The following is a 21,434-nucleotide window of genomic DNA, read 5'->3' on the forward strand; positions in this document are numbered from 1 at the left end:
TCAGTTTCTGTTTCAGTACTTTGTAGGATGAAGCTGGTCCAGAACTGCATTGTAGGATAATTAGCAAGGAAGACCCTCTGGCATCAGAAAGACCTGGATACAGTGGTGTACTAGCCAGACATAGGAAGTCTGAGCCAGGTGGGTTGAATGAAAGCACAGGGCATGGTTGGAGGAAAGAGCGAGTCCTCCCTCCTGGGGAAGAGGGGCTAATGAGAGCAGGAACATGACAGCTATCCAGTGGGATGACTTTGCTGGGTAATTCTAGTAGTAAAAGGAGCTGATGCAGATTTGCTTCAAATAAGAGTGTACTGGAAAATAAAGTATTTTATCTTATAAAACATTCTTGTTTTAAAAACGGCCAGAATATGTCAAACTGAAGATTAAAACAAAGGGGAAGCCTATCTGTGGTCACCTTCAGAACAACCACTGTCAGCATTTTATTGGGCTTCTTTGTTTTTCTTTTTGTGGTACTGGGGTTTGAACTCAGGGCCTTACCCTTTCTAGGTCAGTGCTGTAACACTTGAGCCACACTCACATCACTTTTCTGCCTTAGTTAGTAGGTAGGAGGACCTGCCTCCTACCTACACCTCTTGTATATCTGGGATTATAGACACAGATCACTGTGTCTGGATTGTTGACTGACATGGAGTCCCACTAAATTTTTATCTGAACTGGTCTTGAGCTGTGATCCTTCTGATCTCCAGCACCCAAGAAGCTGGGATTACAAAAATGCACAACCATGTCAGGACCTTGAATTTCCTTTTAAGCCTTTGAATGTGTGTATTATTCCCCCCGTCGCCCATTGTCATATTGCGTATAAAAGAGTGTGCATAATGGCTTAGATGTTTATTCTGCGTGGTTTAAAAAATGTTGATCATATGGTAAGCTGATTTTTTCTCTTTTGTAACTTATTCCTTGGCAATGAAAATGGTCATTATGGTGCTCTGTGACTTAATGCTCACTTAAAGGGGTTGGTGGTGGCAAAGAGAACCTTCTTTGCCCAGTGTCCCAATCATGTAAAAAACAGTGAGCCATTGTTAGTAAGGTCTGCCAGAGCAGCTCCCGTTATTATTTTAAGAGGTCACCCAGATAAAGGAAGAGATTCTTTCTGTACTGTGTGGTGAAGGGTATGGTTCAAAAACCACATTTCCTGAATGAGATGGAATGGAACAAGACTGTGGACTGCCCTGCTAGAAGGCTTGGGTTATACAGTTTATTACTTTTTCTTTTTCTTCTTAAGCCATGATGTCCCCAGTGTTGACAATTTAATTCTGATTCTTTTTCTTAAAAGAATAATTGCAGTGTGCATTTTATAAGCTTTTGACTGTCTCAGAATGGTTTATTTGGTTGGTATGACATATAAGGAAAAACTTGGTAGTTTGTAAGACTTGATGATGTTATTCCCTCCCTCAAGTTTTGTAGATGTTACTTTTTGACTTCTACCTTTTTTGCGGGGGAGGGGGTATTTATTTATTTAGGTAGGTAGGTAGGACTGGGGTTTGAACTCAAGGCTTTGTGCTTGCAAAGCAGGCACGATGCTACTTGAGCCATACCTCCATCTAGTCCTTGACTTCTGGCTTTTAGTGTTGGAGGGGAGAAATGTTATGGGTTGATTTGTGTTCCCCCCAAAAGCTATGTTGCAGTCCCAGTCTTTGATACAGTACCTTCAAAGTGACTTTATTTGAAAATACAGTCTTTGTAGATCTGTTCAAGTTAGAATTGGTTATGTAGGGTCTTTGTAGATGTAATCAAGTTAAAATAAAGGTCCTGTTGGATTAGGTGGGCTCTAATCCCAAGAGACCAGAAACAAAGAGAAATGCATGGATTCGATTCTCCCCAAACCCCCAGGGAGAGCATGGCCCTGCCACCACCTGGATTTGGGACGTGCAGCCTCCAGAAGTGTGAGAAAGTAAGTTTGGATTGGTTGAGTCATTGCTGTGTGATACTTTGCAACAGCAGCTTTAGGAAAATAATGCAGGACATCTGAGGACGGAGGGTTCTGGTTCCTGTCAGTGTTCTCTGAGGTTTTGTATCCTGGCAGACGCTTATTTACCTTGGATGCCTGTAATAATCTTTTCTTAAATTTTTCAAAGTTTTACCAACTGAGTCTAGGTGTGAATCTCCCTTCAGGGAAATAATCTAGAACATGGTGGTTCCTTTGTTTCTGCACCCTCAGTTCAGAAAAGGGTTTGTTTTGTTTAATTACTTTATCTTGTCTTTCTTTCTCTTCAATACATCTTTTGTTTTCCATACCCATCGTCTTTTCATCATTAAAATTCTTGACCCCTGTACTTCCTGGGGATACCTTCTTTTCTACAGTGCTAATGGATGGTAATCTATACTGTAGGTTAGGTAATCAGAAAAGAAAGTACCAGGTGAGGGGATCCTGCCATCCTGTGTTCCACTGAGGGCACCTAGCAGTCCATGAGTGCTGTTCTCAAGTTTTCTTTTCTCTGAGTCTTCAAGATGTCCCCTCCCTTTCACTAGTAAGCTGTAGGTTTTCTCGTACCTTGCCACTGATGATTTTCTGAGGATTAGATCAGTGTTTTAAGTGTGGGATCTGTTGGCTACTGGTAGGAGGCACATGGGAGGAATCACAGGAGCAACATCAGGGTAAGGGCTGTGGAGTCTTCCTCTGACTGGTAGTGGGCAATGCTGCTTCAGTGACTGAAGATGCGACAAAGGATGCTTTGTTGTCGTCCTTAAAATTACTGTTATTTCTTTTCTGACAGTTCCTTATTTTGGGGTATAGTTTTTTTTTGGACTTTTTAGTTTTTGTCTTCTACTTTTTAGTTCCAGATATTTTACCAGGATCCTGGGAAGGCTTTGTCAGTTGGACTGCTTACCAGATAGTTTGAAACACCATCAGGAATTCATGCTTTTAACCACTGGTACTTCACTTCCCCTTGCCTCTCCAACAACTGGCTGTTCCTCTTTTCTCTTGATTTCTCTATACCTTGAACTTGCTCTGCCTCTCTCTCTCTCTCTCTCTCTCTCTCTCTCTCTCTCTCTCTCTTTTGTTCTCTCCTTTATTCCTTGGCCTCCATCCAACATCATCTTGATTTCTGTCCTTCTTTCTTCCCTCTCTTGTAGGCTCGATGTGTCCCGAGTGTCCCTAGGTGAGTGGGCATCTTCAGGTGTGCCCATACTGCTACTGAGGACAGGGATGACTAGAATGTGGAAGGGATACAGATTGCAGGGTGAAAAGAGAAGAAATAGTTGTGCATCAGTGATGGAGCACTAGCAACTCAGTGGTACCAGCACCTGGCCTTCAGAACAGGGCACTCTGCTCTTTTTCCTCTCATGTCCTGTGTCTATCTGTAAACTGCAGACAGACTCACTTCTGAGTACCTACTCTGTGCAATAGAACTTTTCATTCACTTGTCAAGTTAGGCCATAACAGGTGGCTTATTTAGCCTAAAGATCTTCAAATCTACATGTGGCTCAGACCTTGGGAATATAAATTTAAATATTTGCAGAAAACATATGCACATAGAAAATATTAAGCCATATATAAGTGTCAGCCTCTCATCTGTGCCCCTAATGGTCATTTCTCATTCCCAGAAGCAGGGACTACAATAGTTTCCATTCGTTCTTCTAGAGCTCCTCCATGCACGCACAAGAGTGTACATGCATCCTCAGTGATACACATTTATATATATACACATCCAAGGAATACACTTTTTTGTGGAACTAGGGATTGAACTCAGGGCCCAAGTTGCTCTACCTGAATTGCTCTACCACCTGAGGCATGCCCCCAGCCCCCAAGTTTGAATAATGAAAACTTTAATTGTCTGTATGATTTAGTAGTCCCTGAAGTGTTTTGTTTTGTTTGTTACACTGGGGTTTTGAACTCAGGGCCTATACCACCTAACCAGCCCCCCCCCACACACACACTTTTTTTCCCCATGTCAAGGTTTTTTCTGAGATAGGATCTCGTGAACTGTTTGCCTGGCAGGCTTTGAACCACAGTCCTCCTGATCTCTGCTTCCTGAGTAGCTAGGATTACAGGCATGAGCCACCAACACCGATCCTCTTTTTTTCTTTCTTTGAGACTGAGTCTTACTGTGTAGCCCTAGCTGGGTTCAGACTTGTGATCCTCCTGCCTTAGTCATCTGAGTGCTGGGATTACAGGTATGCACTACCATTCCCTGGCTGAAATTTCTTTTCCGGTCTTTGCCTTGTGATAGGTACACAGACGTTTCAGATCTTGACTGCCTTCTTGCTCTGGTGTGTCTCAGTCCTTGGTACACATCAGAATGTATAAAGCTCACTTTGGTGAGCTTTAAAATCCTCTGCACCAGTTAAAAGAGCTTCCTGGGTGGGGCTCAGGGCTCTTCCTGCCTAGAAGGGCTGGGGCCAGCTGCTGTGCTCAGGTGTTGGAGCACAGGTCTGGCAAAGCCATGAAATTTTGTGGTGTGATCCACAAGACCTGTGGACCTGGATGACGCCTTTGCACTAGAAATGTAGAATCATGAATTCCACACCCACGTCAGATGAATGCTTCCATGCTGCTTTCAACCACACTTTGCCTGCTACTTCATTCTTCAACCACATGACGAAGAAGGGACTGGACCTGTTCTTTTCCCTGTTGCAGAAGTAGCAGGCCCGAATGCTGTAAGAGTTAATGAACATACACTACCAGATGAAAGAAGAAACTATTTAGGGTGTTTGATGACTTCACACCTATTCACTTTGCATGTATTGGCGGCAGCATAAGGTGTGACTGAAAGAAAATTAATAATTGTGGGGCCTGGATGCCTCCCCAGTGGAGCGTTCCAGGAGTGCTTGGCACTAATTAAGCACCCGGCACAGAATGGGAAAATAGATGAGGGAACAGGTTTCTTTTTACCGTGGCCCAGTACTGCGTGTAGACCTACATATACTATTTTTGGTTTTCCCCATTAGGTATACAGAATGACATAATGTTGAAAGCGTATCTCAGCTACCTTCTAGAAGGGGAACAGTACTGAGATGGATTTGGGGTCTGACTGCTTGGATTCAAACTCAGCCTGGCCATTTGCTGGTGTCTCAGGCATGGGACTGATCCATCACGTGCCTCAGTTTCCTCATCTGAGGAAAGGACTAGAAATAGTGTGTACTTCCTGGGGTGACTGTAAGAACTAAATGAGGTGATATGTAGCATCTGCACCTACTACATCTATAAAAGTATTTTATTTTAAAGTGCACTTCTGTGGTGTGTGGGAGTCAGAGTTTTTCTGAGGTCATATGTTTTCCAAGCACAATAACTTGTGCGTGGCAACATGTCTTAAAGGAAAAACTTGGACAATTAGAGAGGAAATGCCAGTGTGTTTGCTCATCTGTTTCAGGGTCAAGCACATTTGTACACGTGGTTCTATAACATGTAGAGTGAGGGCAGTATTTACTGATCTCTATTTAGAACATTAATTTCTGAAGACAAAAGGATCTACTTGTCCTGTTGGCTGTTTTTCTATACCCTGAGGGTTAACTGTTTCCTTGTACTCTGGTGGTTTTATTTGAGAATTAGTCATGATCATGTAAATATGTTTTTGAAAATTGTTTATTTGGATGCGTTTATCTTAACTTTCTTTTTGAAAATGCACATTTATGATTAGTAGCTCTGCCTAGACGCTAGGGGATCCAATAAGATGCAAAATGCTTTCAACTGTAGAGAAAGTCTTCAGCAGGCTTCAAAAATGATACTGGATTTTGTGGAGAAAATCCTTTCCAGTTTTCTAGGTTTCTGTAAATATGATATGTGGTTATAAAACCTTATGATAGAAAATAAGTTTCAGAAACATTAGTGTGCTTAGAGGCAGGAAACACACAAAAGATGCCGTAATACATTTAATGCCCTAGTTAAGTGTATCACACAGGTCCCATTTTCTGGAGCTGGATAAACAGAACATCTTTCTCTTTCTATTCTAAGCGTCCATCCCCCGCTTTCCCCAAGCCACTCAATGGCACAATAAATGGAAGTCTTATTTCCTACCTCTGCAGACCTATTTACCTGAATGTCTGAGATTGCCCTTGCTTTCGCAGGCCTACCCTTTCTGAAATAGACTTTTGCTTCCATCTGCCTGCCTTCATTGCCCTCATTTAAAAAGCCTACTCTAATCCTACACACTCCATGTACTTTAATCTACAATGTTGGACTTTGCTGTTCTGCATAGCCACCTTTAAACATTCATCTCCCAGATTCACATTTCTTCCATTGTAAATTTAAATCCCTCTTCATAGTCTGAACTACTGAAAAACATTTAAAATAAAGAACTTATCAAAAGCCATTTCTGCTTATTTAAAATACCTTACTGGATAGCTATATTCCCTTTGGGAGGGAATTCCATTATTTTTGCAAACTATGAATTTGATGCTTCTACTTCTTTTATGTGTATGTTTTAACTTTTATTTATTATAAATAGAGAACTTTACCTTATAAATGTCCACTCAAACCTATGCCCTTTCTGGTTTTTTATTTTTGGAATTCAGGAACTTGTTGCTTCTGAAATAGGAAAAGCTGTGTGTGTGTGTGTGTGTGTGTGTGTGTGTGTGTGTGTGTGACTGAGACTGTATATATTGGGCCCTTTACAGCAAAAGTTTACCTCTTATGCATTTAACTCAGTTAGAATGTGCCTCTTTTGGGGATTTGTTTTTCCCAAAGTTCTTAAACAGGTGGAGTAGTCAGTATGTTAGAGCCTGAGTTGGTGGACTGGGGAAGGTTTTGGCTGTTCCAGCCTCCTGTCTGTGAGATGGGATGATTGGACTAGAGGCATTCTGAGATGAAAGCAGGTAGGGGTAGATGTGAGTCTCTATGGTGTATAAATGTTCCATGGGAAACACCTGCGTGGTGAAACAAGGGGAGGCCTGGTAAATTCCTGGTCATTGGTACTTGGTTTTCATACCCTGGAGAGGACGCATTGTTCTGGCTAGCCTGGCATTTCTCCTGCAGTAACAGGAAGGGAGATTGAAGTATGCTTCCCATCATTTAATGGAGGTGAGGAATAAAGTAGGCTGCAGTTAAGAGAAAACAACATCTCTTCAAGGCTGAACTAAATGTGCCAGCCATGCTGATTGCTGCAGTGAGACGTTTCTAACTCCTCTTAAACTTCTTTATGCATCTACTGAAGAATGTTAAATCAACCGGAGAATTTCTGGTGTCGTGTTGCCCAGAATCAGTATCGCTTTGTTCATGTGGGTGCACCTAAGAGATTTTCACTCTCTGTCTGTGGTGCCAGAGGATGCACTGGGCTTTCTTTGACCTTAACCCCCTATGCAGGGCAGTTACAGTTTAAGCTGAGGGCTCCAGAGTGCTGTCTGCAGCTTCTGATCTCCTGGTCTCCCACTTTGTGCTCTGTGCCTCCTGTTCATCCATAAAACATCTCTTCCTGCTTTGTGTCATCCTAATAAAAGGAACTGGAAGTTTGTTTCTGAAAAACCAAACAGAGTAGCATGTTTGGGACAGATACTGTAGTGACATGGCAAAGTCAAGTTGAAATAGAACCCTGTCCCCCATCTCTAAGTCCCACTTTTATTGCAGTCTGCATAAAATCAAAGTGCAAGAGCCAGCTGCTCTGAAGGCTGGAGGTCCTCATGGCTATGGCATGCATTGGAAACTCCTCCCCACCAGATTTGCAGTTAATGAAAATATTTGCTTTGCTTGATACAAACAAAGTTTATGGGCAGAATTTGTAGTTAGGAAATGCTTTAAATCTTCAGTGCCACCAGTCTCTAATTTCTCTTGTTCTGTGTTGGAGAATTCCAAGTATTTAAGATAACAAAACTTTTCTCAGTAATGAGCTTTACTTCTCTTTTTTAAATTATTTCTGGTGTTCTTGTATGTATTTCTCCCTTCTTTTGTGTTTCCATTCAAATTAAGGGGCTTGAAGTCAGGGTTTTTCTTTATGTATAGATCAGAAATCATCCTTAGTAGGTTGGGAGCCTATGCCTTGTGTTCTGTCAGGGCATCCCATAGCCATTTGACTACCCAAGTCTGTGACTTAAGGACAACTACTGGGCAATGTAGCTGTCTTCAGACACATGGAAAACCAATGTTACCTGGTCAAAGTGCGACCACTTCCTATGTGTATAGCCTTGTGGGGTTGTGGTCTCAGCCCTTTGCAATTTTTTGTCTATTTCCTACTTGTGTTTCTTGTTGAACATCCACAAATGAGGCAGGCATAGCACCTGCTTGTGTTCTTCATGTGAGAGCTAGCGGTAGTGGGGACTGATCATGAGAACTACGTATTAGACCAGAGAAAACAATGTCCCTCTTCTCACGAGTCTCTTGGGCTTTCAGCCCCAGTGGGAATTGTATTAATGATGCAGCCCCAGTTCTGCCTGAAGATCCACTTCATTGCTAGATATTCAAAGAGGAGGTAGTCAGGGAGCTTTGTGCTTCAGCTTGAGGCTGAAGGCCTCAAGAAATGGTTTCTTCAAGAATCCAGGCTGCTTGTGTGGTTCTGGGGGTTGGTGAGAGTTTTATCTTGCAGTGCTCCCTATGGAGACACGACAGGTGGAAGTGTATAGGTCAGGGGCCACTGCTGTTAACATGAAGGTAGGAGGTAGGGACCTCTGTTAAGTTTTGATTCCCCCAGGGGTAGAACTTTGTCTTGGGAATTTGCCGTGAATGTCTTTGAAACCAATGAAGGTTTTCTAGGAATTCTTTGTTTTCTTCCAATGCCAGTCATTTGGGCAATTAGTGATAAATCTTTAGTTTCCAAAGTTTACCAAAATCCCACCAAGCATAGCTAGATCAGGTGAGATTGAAATGACCTTTCTGACTTTGCCAACTTGCCCCCTGCAGAGGTCATGGATTTTCTGTTCACAGCTCTGCTGCTTTGGAATTGTCTTTGAAAGTGAAGCCTGAGCACGTCCCCCTAGTCTGTGGCTAGGATGACTCTCCTTCCCCATGACTCCTAATGTGTAAAACAAGCACAGCCATACAACTTGGAATGTCATAGGCTTAGGTCACATCCTTTTTTGAACCTTAGCCACAAAAATCTGGGAAAAAAAAAAAACCAAAAAACAAAAAACTGAGTCCCTGTCTGGCTAGACAGCTTACATTTTTTCTTTTTTTCAAATCTAGTACTTGTAGTTTTTTTGTTTTTTTTTTTTAAACGGTGCTAAGGTTTGAACTCAGGACCTGCACCTTGAGCCACTCTACCAGCCCTTTTGTTTGTGTTAGGTATTTGCCCAGGCTGGCTATGAACTGTGATCAGGCATGAGCCACCAGCACTCAGCTTGATTTTTTTTTTTTTTTTTTAAAGTTAGAAAGCATGGCAAAAATCAGTTGTTCGGTAGCATTTGTCAGAGAGACTGATTTTGCTTGTGGAAAACTGACATGTATCTTTTCAATTCTGTATCTGTAATTTGGAGCTTGAAGATACTTTGTAATCTGCAGGAGAATGATTTACCTTTTCTTCCTGTGCTTCCTCAGTTGCTTCTTAGTGCATACAGAATAAGGAGATGTGATTGGTAGAAGGAGCAATAGGAGGAAAGCATATTATGCAAGTTCTCATGGACTGGCTAGATTTGGAGAGGCTGGTCTAAGCAAAGATACTGTCTTCCTCATATACTTTCTACACTGTAACTGATCCTCTGTATTTTTGGAGAATCTGCCTACTCTAGAATGTTTAATTTCACAATAGTAAGCTAGTTTGTTCCCAAGGTCAGCTAGGGGTTGAGTGCCAAGGAAACCTGCCCAATAAGTGAGCCATGGTTTAGTCCTGGGATGGTATGGGGCTGGTTGAGGTTTAGAAAGGTGGAGCCTGTGTTACGGGGATTGTGGAGTAGACGGGATGGGAATAGGGATGGTGGTATTGGGGAAGAATGTAGAAGTAAGCCAGACCCTCCCTTGGACTTTCCTTACTGGAGAGGAGCAATGGGAGGTGTGAAAGTTCTGGAGTAGCTCTTGGCATTAAAATCTGTTCCACTGATACTCAAAACAACACCCTCCCTTACTTTAGCTGAAATAAAGCTTCTTGCAGGTCATTCATATTTGGTCTTTTTGGTTTTGGTTTTTGGTTGTTTGAGACAGGGTCTCAGTAAGTAGCGCAGACTTGCCTAGAACTTTTGATCATTCTGCCTTCACCTCCCAAGTGCTGGGATTACAGATGCGCCCCAGCACACCTAGCTTCATACTTGATGTAATGTTAGATATGTGACTTTCTGGGCCTCTTCCTAAGGATGAAACCAGATCAGTGGGTGGTACAGAAAAGGGATTGGAGCAGAGGTCTTTGATGCTTGAGTTTTCCCTCACAGGGCAAAAAAAAAAAAAAAAAAAAAAAAAACCAAACAAAAAAAAGCTTTTAAGAGTGATAGAGGGAAAAATCACTTAAAAGTAAGGCCACATTACTCAGGAGACAGAGGCAAAAGTTAACAAGACCCTATCTCAAAAACAAAATAAAAATGAAAGGACTGGGTAGGTGGCTCACACCTGTAATCCTAGCTACTTGGGAGGCAGAGATCAGGAGAATTGAAGCCAGCCCTGGGCAAATAGTTTGAGAGACCCTATATCGAAAAAACCCATCACAAAATAACAGACTGGCAGAATAGCTCAAGTAATAAGAGCGCCTATCTAGCAAATGTGAGGCCTTGAGTTCAAACCTCAGTGCTGCCAAAAAAAAGAAAGAAAAAGTCTGGAAGCTCTCTGTAGATTCTAGGCTAGGCCCCTGGGATCAGTCCCCTTTACCACAAAAACAAAGTCAGCATATTCACTGTATGGAAGTATAGTCTTAAGAATTTAGCTCTCAGGGGTTCACATCATCTTGTCATGGATGGTAAAACCTAAGGTATCATCTCTCCATTCCAGGAGGTGACTTTGGACCAGAGACTCCTCCAGTCCTGCCTCCTGATCATGCAGGTGACTCTCCTGTGAGTAATCTTCCTGCAGCAGAGGATACTTACCGCGTGAGCTTGGCCAAAGGTGTCTCGATGTCTCTGCCTTCTTCACCCTTGCTGCCTCGACAGTCTCACTTGTCACAGTCAAGATCAAACAAAAAATCCCCAGGTAAACAGGAGCCAAATATGTTCAAACAAACTGTCTAGTTACATAAGCATTAATGTACTGATTATAAGTGAAACAAGTACACATGAAAAATCTTCCAGGAGAGCCAGGAGTGGTGGCCTGTGCCTGTGATCCCAGTAGTCCCAGCACTGGAGAGTCTGAGGTTGGAGGATTGCTTGAGCCTAAGTGTTCGAGGCCTGGCTGGGCATCATAGATCCTGTTTTGTTTTTAATCTTCCATACAAATGTAAAAATTTTTAAAGGATGGTTTCAGTAGATTTTTCTCTTTAGTTCAACCTCCATATAAACTAGTCTAGCCCAGGCTAGACTTTTATAAAGGTTCAAGATCTTTGTAATATTAACCATTGGTTTTGTTGGTTTCATGCTGATGAATTAAAGAACACTGTGGGCTATGAGGTGCACTTAAAGGTTGTGGATATAGGCAAGTGTCACCTGACAACTGTCTGTTTGTTACTACCAAGCATTGTACACTGATGTATTGAGATCATCCAGCACTTGGACAGCTATAAAATTTAATTTCTTGTAAAACTCAGACTTGTGATGGAACAGAGGCCAGGAACTGATAGATTATTTGTGTATTTTGTCTTCCCTTGCCATTATTAACCTCTTACACTTAATGCTACTGAAAAAACAAGTTAATAACTTTGAGAGGTTATGATTCAGGTACAAGGAAAACCTTTCCCAAATGTTCATACCTGGAAACAGAACAGTTCTTTGATATTCTTTTACATTTGCTGAGTATTTGCTTACCAAAGGCAGGATAATTTGGGACTTTATTGATCAGGTGCCAGTACAAAGATTCTTCTCAATTACATGTGAATGTATTCAGAATCCATCTCCAATGTGCCCTTGGGCTGTGAAATTTATTAGTATCTGTTTATCTGGCTTCCTAAATATTTTATCTGGTTTCCTAAATATTTTTATTACTTGAAGACATTTGCGTCATTTCTGAATCATTTATTGGATATGTGAGATTTGTGGGGGGTAAGTTTAAGAAGGCAAACCTTAAGTTTTTGAATGTTAGAAATAGTGATTTGAGCTGGTCACTGAGGTGCACGATCCAAGCTGTTCGGGATGTATAGAAAGATCGAGGTCAGAGATTGGCCCAGCAAAAAGACCCCAGGAGATCCTGCTGAAATATAGTTAAAGCAGAAAGGACTAGAGATGAGACTCAAGTGGTAGAGTGCTTGCCTGGCCAGCAGTGCTTCCCTGGAACCATCAAAAAAATAAAAATAAAAAATGGTGGTATGAACTTGTTGAGTGTCCAAAATCTTTTATTGTTCTAGAATTTTCTTATTTTGGACAACATTGTTTATAGTGCAGTCATTAGTTGGAACTTGGAAATCTTTTTGGTATGAAGTGATTTCCTGTGCCAAAGAATTTGACCTGTTTATCAGTATTTGGGGAAATTCCTGGAATGTCCTTTCTTCCTTGTCTGCCTTCCCCACTGTCGTATATGTCAGATGTCTTCTCTTCAAATCATAGTTCCCACACTGCCTCTTGCTAGGTTACCCTGGTTGGAGTTAACTCTGCTTTCTAAAAATTATGCACAGTATTTTATCTCTTTCCTATTATTAGCTAAGTCATTTGTCCTTTGTCCCAGAGTTACTGTGTAAATTGACAGAAATCCTTTGCCAAACTTTAGGCTCTGGAACCTTCTTCTAGAACCATCTGTGCATTCTGTTGTAAAATCCAGTTTTATTATGGAAACTTGCTATATCACCCCACCCTGCCCCTCAACTCTGACCAGTGTCCTCATCCTCCACCATTCCCTAGAGGATGTCCTACCACACTGGTCTGTCTTCAATAAGAGTCCTTTTAGGGTTAATTCAGCTAGAATCCCCTCTTTCCCTTGATGTTTCCTCTTTGTAATTTTCCATCCACTGACCCCCACCCTGTTCCTTGGCTGTCCATTCTCACTTGGCCGTGCTGTATTCACAGTTGAGCCCAGTCTCTCTCCCTAACTGCAAAATTCTACTGCAGTGGTCCCAATACACCTGAATGAAGTGGGCCTTGCTATGCTTTCACAATTATCATTGAATAAATTGAATAATTCTTTTTTAATGTTATGTGCTTTGTATACCTGATGCTTGAGGATAGGTAAGATATCTTAACCTAAGGATTTCCTATCTATATAAAATAGATAATTCTAAACCTATCTGTATCCTAAGGGACCTCAAATGAAGGTAATTCCAAGTATAGAGATTTGACATTTTGGACAGTGTTCCTTCCTTTTGTCTGCTCTACAGCTAATGAATTGATGTTGCTTGGGCCTGAGAATTAAGAAACACTTAAGACTGCAAGGAATACTATATTTCAGATGTAATTTTATTTATTTATTTTGTAATACTGGGATTTGAACTCAGGGCCTACACCTTAAGCCGCTTCACCAGCCCTTTTTTGTGATTTTTTTTTTTTTTTTTTTTTTGAGAGAGGGTCTTACCAACTATTTGCCCGAGCTGGCTTTGAACTGTGATCCTACTGATCTCTGCCTCCTGAGTACCTAGGATTACAGGTGTGAAACATCAGCACCTGGCTCAGATGTAATTTTATTATTGATAACAAATCCAGTGTCTTTTTTGGTGGGACTTTGGGTGGCACTGAATGTTATGGTAGACCTGGGAAGTGTGGTTGTCCAGAAGGGTTTCATGGGGACTTCCGGTATGTGGGCGGAGAAATCCTTCTGAGCTTGTCTCCTTATTTGCCTGGACCAGTATTACGTATTTTTGGCTGTGAGAAAATATTCTTAGATTTTTCTCCATAGAAATGAAATTTATTTCTGCTCAATTCTTTGCTTGGCTTTATGAGTAGAAGGAAATAGACATTCTGCATCATTCAATCCTTTAACTGTTTGAATAAAATATCTTCCATATTAGGTGTTTTTGGTCCAAATGGTAATGAAGTAAACTAAGTAGATATGTGTCTAACAGAGCAGTTCTTGTGCGCTACCCAAATTTGTACATCAAATTAGTGTCTCACAGTGGTGATTTGACATCATTATCTTGGTAATTTTAATTTGAAAAGAAAAGTTAAGGGTAGAGATGTTTGCTTTAAAATGGCAGTGACTCAGAATACATTAAATAATGTATTTTTTTCCATAGTGTCTAACTAACAGATTTCTGCTTAAACCGTATTGTTGGTGAAGTATACAGCGCCCTAATGTTCTACCTGTTTATATGTATAAAAGTTGACATATGGCTGTGAACGTGCACTGGATTTGAGAATATCCATCTATGTTAAAAACTAGCACTGTTGCTATTAACAATACACTAAATACAGTGTCTGTAGGTCCCAGATGGTATCCATCCAGTATTACCAGTCCTGGAGGCCCACACCCCTCTACCTCAGGGGACTGTGCTCTGATCTTATTGTTCAGACCCAGTTCTGAAATGACCTTGATAACTTTGTTCTGGTCTGTAAGATAGACCCCTTCTCCTTCTTGTTAAGGAGCTTGTTAAGCTTTGGGAGGCTGAGGCAAAAGGATCTTTAGTTTAAAGTCAGGCTGGGCTACATAGCCAGATCCTGTCTCAAAAAACAAAATTAAAATGAAAAAACACCCACCATACCTGTTTGTTTGTGTAGAAACTCTTCCCTAATTGATGTTAATCTAGAAACTGTCTGGGACTAGAACTGTTATTCTAACAAGGGTCAAATGCTATAAACACCTGTAATAAGGCATTCTGAACAACACACCTATGTTAGTGAAAATTTGTATTAATACAGTTAGCAATCAGCTCATGGATCTTGCGAGATTTGGGCAAGAGATGATGTCATTAACCTTGCTCTGATGTGACCTTTCATCTGATGTGATCAAGTTGCTTATATCCCACTTCATGTTGACAATTTGTATTTACCCTTCTGTTACCTTCCTCCATTTATTTGAATTTTATTCCGATACTTGGTTGGAAGGTTCCGTTTTCTGAGTATTGTTTCAAGTTTTGGATGTTTTTTTAAAAATGGAAAATCCATTTTCTGATAATGAAAACAAGGAGTGGCATCCATTAAAGTTATTCTGTGGCTGTGGCAGGCATTTTTGCATTAGGAATTCATCAGTATTTATAATGTATCCTCCTTTTGTCTTCCAGAGAAGAGAAGCAGTCATTTCCTGTGGTTTATTTATTAGTAATATCATTAGTTATTTTACATTTGCATTCCTTTCTGCAGATCACTTTGGGTCCATTATAAAATAATCAAAAGGTCAGGCATGAATGAGAAGCAGCAAACAGCCTTTTAAAATACTATGTTGGGTACAACAGAGAAAATGGTGACAAGTGGATGATACAGGTTGAGCATCACTAATATGAAATCTGAAATGTACCAAAATCTTGAGCGTTTCGAGCATTAACATGGCATCTTAAGTGGAAAATTCCACTCCTGACCTCAAGTGACAGGTCACTGTGAAAAGGCAAGCACACTAAAAGTATTGTACAAAATTACCTTCAGGCCATTGTGTAAGGTGTGTATGAAATATAAATAAGTTTTGTGTTTGGACTTGAATATGCACATATTCCAAAATCTTGAAACACTTCTGATCCCAAGCATCTTGGGTAAGGGATCCTCACCCTGAATTGCTGTTCTTGTGCTGCCTTGTGTGTAGGGACATTGGAGAGCATGGGACATTTTCACTTCTGCCTGGTCCATCTCACAGCCAATGTAGCTGCTGTAGCAGTTTTGAAAACCTCTTGCTGTCTGTTGCTTTAAGAGCAAAATCTGAAAATTGACAGGCTGTGAAGTGAAAGTCATCCCGTCTGTTTGATTCTTGGACAATGATTTAATGTCTGCCAAGGTGCTCCCTCCCCCCACAGGCAGGGGTGGTTGTTTTTTTGTTTGTTTTTAAGTGGTACTGGGGTTTGAACTAAGTGTTCCTTAGTAGAAAATCTGGAAATCCCATCATTGAGAGAGAACAACTAATAGCATTTTAGTATTTTTACAAATCTACTCCACCTAGACCTGAGACCACGATGTAATCTTCACGTGCTCTTTTTTTTTCTTCATAATCTCATAATGAACAATTTCCAGTTTCCTTGAAGAGCTTGATATTTGTCGTTTCAACATTCTGTAATTTACTCAAAAATTAATTTGTAGTTGTTGGATGTTTTACATTGTTTTTCACTTAAAAAAAACATTGTAGCCAGGTATGGTGGTATACTACATGTAATCCCAGCCCTCTGGAGGCTGAGGCAGGAGGATCATGAGTTTAAGGCTGGCCTAGGCTATATAGCGAGACCATGTCTCAAAAAATACAGAGCAAAAATTGAAGTATGAACCAAGATGTTTGGTTTTGCTGGTGTGAACTTATTTTAAATTGTGTTGAAATACACATAACATAGAACATACTATGTTACCCATTTTTAAAGCATAGTTTACTAGGAAGAGCGTGCACATTGTGCAGTGCAGCCCCTGTTCTGCAGAACTAATAGGAATACTTTTGCCTGGTAATTTTTATACACATCTTTGTTTTCTCCTCAAAGATGCAGATTCCCAGAAGTGGAATTATTGAACAAAATGGCTTGCATTTGTGAAGAATTTTGATATATACAGGCCAGTTGCTTTCCAAAAAGGCTGCATTGATTTCACATTCCCTCCGGGGTTCTTTGAGAGGCTTTGGCTTTTTTTTTTTTTTTTTTTAAGTTAACATCTTCTGGGAACCCTCTAAGTGGATGGTGCCTCATTGGTGCTTTGTCAGGCCTAGCTGGGGACTGCTAAGACCTTTAAGAGCCTGAAAGGTCTTTTTGTAGCCCTCCTCTTTTGAACTTCCTGGCTGTCTGCGGGTCTCAGACAATTTCCATTTTCTCAAGGGAGTTTCCACAGCTGATTCAGATCAAGTTCATGGTCAGAAAAACACTCAGCTGGCTTCCAGTTGCATTTGCAACTGCAGTCTTTAATGCTTGGGGAGGCTCACAAAGATCATGGAGGATCCTGGGTCTGTTGGAATTATGAAGGTCCTTAGAGCATTTCCATCCAGGCTTCTTTGCAACGATGAAACCAAGACTCCATAGTTACTATAGAACTTGCCCCCAAATTGTGCAAGTTGTTGGTAGAGTTTGGTCCTCCCACTCTGTCACTAGCACATTTTTTGTTGTGTCTGTATATTGGGGACATGTGAGCTGTAATTGATGAGAGTTTGTTTTCTTGTTTTATGCACAGGGGAGGCCATAGGATAGAGGCTGTGCACAGACACGTATCTGTGAGGCTTTTTCTGGAGTGGAGAATAGTGCAGGAAAGGTGATGCCCTGCTTCTCTTTGTAGAACCAGCTAGTTCTATTCCTTGCTTTCACTCTGAGTCAGGACCACAGTTGGGATCCAACCTTCAGCAAGGATACTTCCTCCTGCTGTGGTGAATAGGACAGTCTTTTTTTCCTCCTGGAAGCTTTAAAGGCGTAGACAGCTATCCCTGTGCCTACCTGCAGTGCCCAGCTGTGAATGTGACACACACATTTTCTGTCACTTTGTTCAAAACATGCATTCACATGTAGAACAGGTGTGCATGTGTTTGTTCCACCCTGAACCTGAGGGCCTTAGAGCCTGTTTGTTCCCTGCCAGTGAGTGCTGCTTATCCATGCACAGTTTAGCTGCGCCCTGGAATCGCCCCAGGAGTTCCCAAGAATACTGCTGCCCAGTTTCTCCCTTTAGAGATTACGATTTAAAACATACGAGGAATAACTCATAAGCTGTTCCCGCTTGACTGATCCTGGTATGTAACAAGTTTAACAACCACTGATAGAGAATATGTATAATCCTTTTTCAATTAGGGAAAATACATACATACGTATTTTTCATCTAAAAAAAATTTTTTTTCTTTTTTGGTGATACTGGGATTTGAACTCAGGGTCTTGTGCACAAGTACTCTGCTACTTGAACCACACCCCCAGCCCTTTTTTTTTTAAGTTAATTTTCAGGCAGGGTCTCACACTTTTGGGCTGGGGTCAGCCTCACATCAAAACTCTTCTATCTTCACCTCCCACATAGCTGGGATTACAGATATGCACCACCACACCCAGCTTGTTTTTGAGATAGTTGTCTTAACTTTTTTTGCTCAGACTGGCCTTGAATCTGAATCCTTCCATCATCTCTGCCTCCTGAGTAGGATTACAGGCTTGTACCACCACACCCAGCCTTATTTAGCATTGTTTTTTAAATTTTAGAAATATTTAAAAAGGAAAATACATTACAAAAGTAAATGCAACTACTGGGTGTGGTGGTGCATGCCTTCAGTCCCAGCTATCCAGGACGCTGAGGCAGGAGGATCAGTTGAGTCCAGGAGTTTGAAACCAGCCTGGGCAACATAGCGAGACCCCCATCTCTTTAGAAAAGTAACACTGTGTGTGTGTGTGTGTGTGTGTGTGTGTGTGTGTGTGTGTGTGATGAAGCAATACAATAAATTTTGGTCCCTTTATACTCTCTAAGAAACCACTTTTGTCTTTCTTTTTTTTGGGGGGCGGGGTGGGACTGGGGTTTGAACTCAGCTTCATACTTGCAGCTGTACTGCTTGAGCCACTCCTCCAGCCCTCTAGATGTTTTTTTTGTTTTGTCTTAACTTTTTCTTTTCTTTTAGAAATGGGGTCTCAGCCCCAGGCTAACCTTGAACTCCTAATCCTCCTGCGTCAGTCTCAGTGCTGGGATTTCAGGTGTACACCACCACCACCACCCCTGGCTTCCTGCTGTGTTTCTATAGAACATATACGTAAACAAAAATCATGCATTTGTCCATTTTCCTTAGCACTAGACAAACAAGAGGACCCCAGTTTTCCACTCAGTGAACAAGAGTGAAGGAACATTCTGTATGTAAATATCTAAAAGTGTCTGATTATTTTCATCAGACAGGATAAAAAGTAGAATTACTGGGTCAAAACTTATTTGGTTAACATTAAGGATGGTTTACCACATACTTACTGATCATTTGTAAATTTTCCTTTTGATAGTTGTCCTTTATTCTATTGTGACAGTATGTGCTTTTACTGAATTTTCACAGCTTTATGTTTGTTTAAATACTATCAGTCATGTTTGTTATAAAAATTGTTTCCTGGTTCATTTTTCACTTAATTAGGTTATAGTGGTTTATGACTCACAGAAGTTTTTCATTTTCTGAAGTTAAATTTATGTATTTTTCCATAGTGTTTTATTCCACTTCAGCTTTAAAAAAGTTTTATTGAAATATAATTTATATACTACACAACCCATCTATTTAAAGTTTACAGTTAAGTGCTTTTTAGCATTTTCACAGGGTTGTACACCATTGCCTTAGTCTAATTTTAGAACATTTTATATCTCACCTAAAAAAAATACTCATTAGTAACCATTCCACATTCCTCCCTACCCTTCATTTTCTAGCCCCAAGCAGTTATGAGTCTACTTTGTGTAGCTTTGTGCATATTCTGGGCATTTCATGTAAGTAGAATCATAGCATATGGTATTTTTTTGGGGTGGGGTATCATATTTTGTAGGTTTATCCATGTTACATTATGCATCAGTACTCCATTTTTTTATAGCCAAATAATATTTTATTTATGTATTTGCCACATTTTGTTTAGCTATTCTTTAGTTTTGGACAGTTGGGTTATTTCCACTTTTGGCTCCTATGAATAATGCTGCTATGAACATTTGTGTGTGTTCTCATCAACTTTCAGATGTACACCTAGTAGTAAAACCAGTGGATCACGTGGTAGCTCTGTGTTTAACCTTTTAAGGCTCTGCCAAATTTTCTAAACTGATTGCACCACTTTACATTAACAATAGCGAAGTATGAGGTTTCCGGGTTCTTTACATCCTTGCTAAGATTTGTTCTTTTTTTTCTCAAAAGAAGAAATTCAAGTGGCCAAAAAACACATGAAAAAATGCTCACCATCTCTAGCAATAAAGGAAATGCAAATTAAAACCACGCTAAGATTCCACCTCACCCCTGTTAGAATAGCCATCATCAGCAACACCACCAACAACAGGTGTTGGCGAGGATGTGGGGAAAAAGGAACCCTCATACACTGTTGGTGGGAATGTAGACTAGTACAACCACTCTGGAAAAAACTTTGGAGGCTACTCAAAAAGCTAGACATCGATCTACCATTTGATCCAGCAATACCACTCTTGGGGATATACCCAAAAGACTGTGACACAGGTTACTCCAGAGGCACCTGCACATCCATGTTTATTGAGGCACTATTCACAATAGCCAAGTTATGGAAACAGCCAAGATGCCCCACCACTGACGAATGGATAAAGAAAATGTGGTATCTATACACAGTGGAATTTTATGCAGCCATGAAGAAGAACGAAATGTTATCATTCGCTGGTAAATGGATGGAATTGGAGAACATCATTCTGAGTGAGGTTAGCCTGGCCCAAAAGACCAAAAATCGTATGTTCTCCCTCATATGTGGACATTAGATCAAGGGCAAACACAACAAGGGGATTGGACTATGAGCACATGATAAAAGCGAGAGCACACAAGGGAGGGGTGAGGATAGGTAAGACACCTAAAAAATTAGCTAGCATTTGTTGCCCTTAACGCAGAGAACCTAAAGCAGATACCTTAAAAGCAACTGAGGCCAATAGGAAAAGGGGACCAGGAACTAGAGAAAAGGTTAGATCAAAAAGAATTAACCTAGAAGGTAACACCCACGCACAGGAAATCAATGTGAGTCAATGCCCTGTATAGCTATCCTTATCTCAACCAGCAAAAACCCTTGTTCCTTCCTATTATTGCTTATACTCTGTCTACAACAAAATTAGAAATAAGGGCAAAATAGTTTCTGCTGGGTATTGAGGGGGTGGGGGGAGAGGGAGGGGGCAGAGTGGGTGGTAAGGGAGGGGGTGGGGGCAGGGGAGAGAAATGAACCAAGCCTTGTATGCACATATGAATAATAAAAGGAAAAAAAAAGATTTGTTCTTTTTTATTATAGCCATCCTAATGCATGTACATTTGTATCTTATAGTTTTATTAAAGAGGATTTTTTTTGTGTGTTAGGGACTGGGGTTTGAACTCGGGGCTTCACTTTTGGAAAGCAGGCACTCTACCACTTGAGCCACACCTCTAGTCCTATAGTTTTATTAAATTATAGGAGTATTAAAAAAATACTTGGACACAATTTCTTTACCAGAAGTATGATTTGCAAAATTTTCTTCCATTCTGTGGTTTTTTTTTTCTTTTTTGATGATATTGTTTCAAGCACAAAAGTTTTAAATTTTTAGGTAGTCCATTTTGTTATTTTGTTTCTGTCCTTTTGATATCCTGTTTAATCCAGTGTCACAAAGATGCATGACTATATTTTCTTTTAAGAGTTCCATAATTCTCACTGTTAGATTTAGGTGTATGGTTCATTTTGACTTAATTTTTTGTGTATGGTGTGAAGAAGGCATCAACTTCTCTGTTTTACATTTGATACCAGTTGTTCCAGAGTCATTTATTGAGAAGACTGTTCTTTTCCCATTGA

The 21,434-nt window shown here is 40.6% G+C and overlaps 1 protein-coding gene across 19 annotated transcripts in view; it reads left to right on the forward strand.

The window, feature by feature from the left end:
* Positions 1-21,434, forward strand: part of Tanc1 (tetratricopeptide repeat, ankyrin repeat and coiled-coil containing 1) — a 259,962-nt gene that overhangs the window by 108,816 nt on the left and 129,712 nt on the right. For 16 of the 19 annotated variants that reach the window (XM_074070867.1, XM_074070870.1, XM_074070869.1 and 13 more), the window contains one exon: positions 10,793-10,990. The exons of the other annotated variants lie outside the window; for them this stretch is intronic. In XM_074070867.1, coding sequence (XP_073926968.1) covers positions 10,793-10,990 — 198 coding nt within the window. The remainder of the gene's footprint in view (positions 1-10,792; positions 10,991-21,434) is intronic. 19 annotated transcript variants of the gene reach the window in all.

The sequence above is a fragment of the Castor canadensis genome, chromosome 4 (assembly GCF_047511655.1).
Source record: "Castor canadensis chromosome 4, mCasCan1.hap1v2, whole genome shotgun sequence".
In the NCBI taxonomy this organism is placed as follows: domain Eukaryota; kingdom Metazoa; phylum Chordata; class Mammalia; order Rodentia; family Castoridae; genus Castor; species Castor canadensis.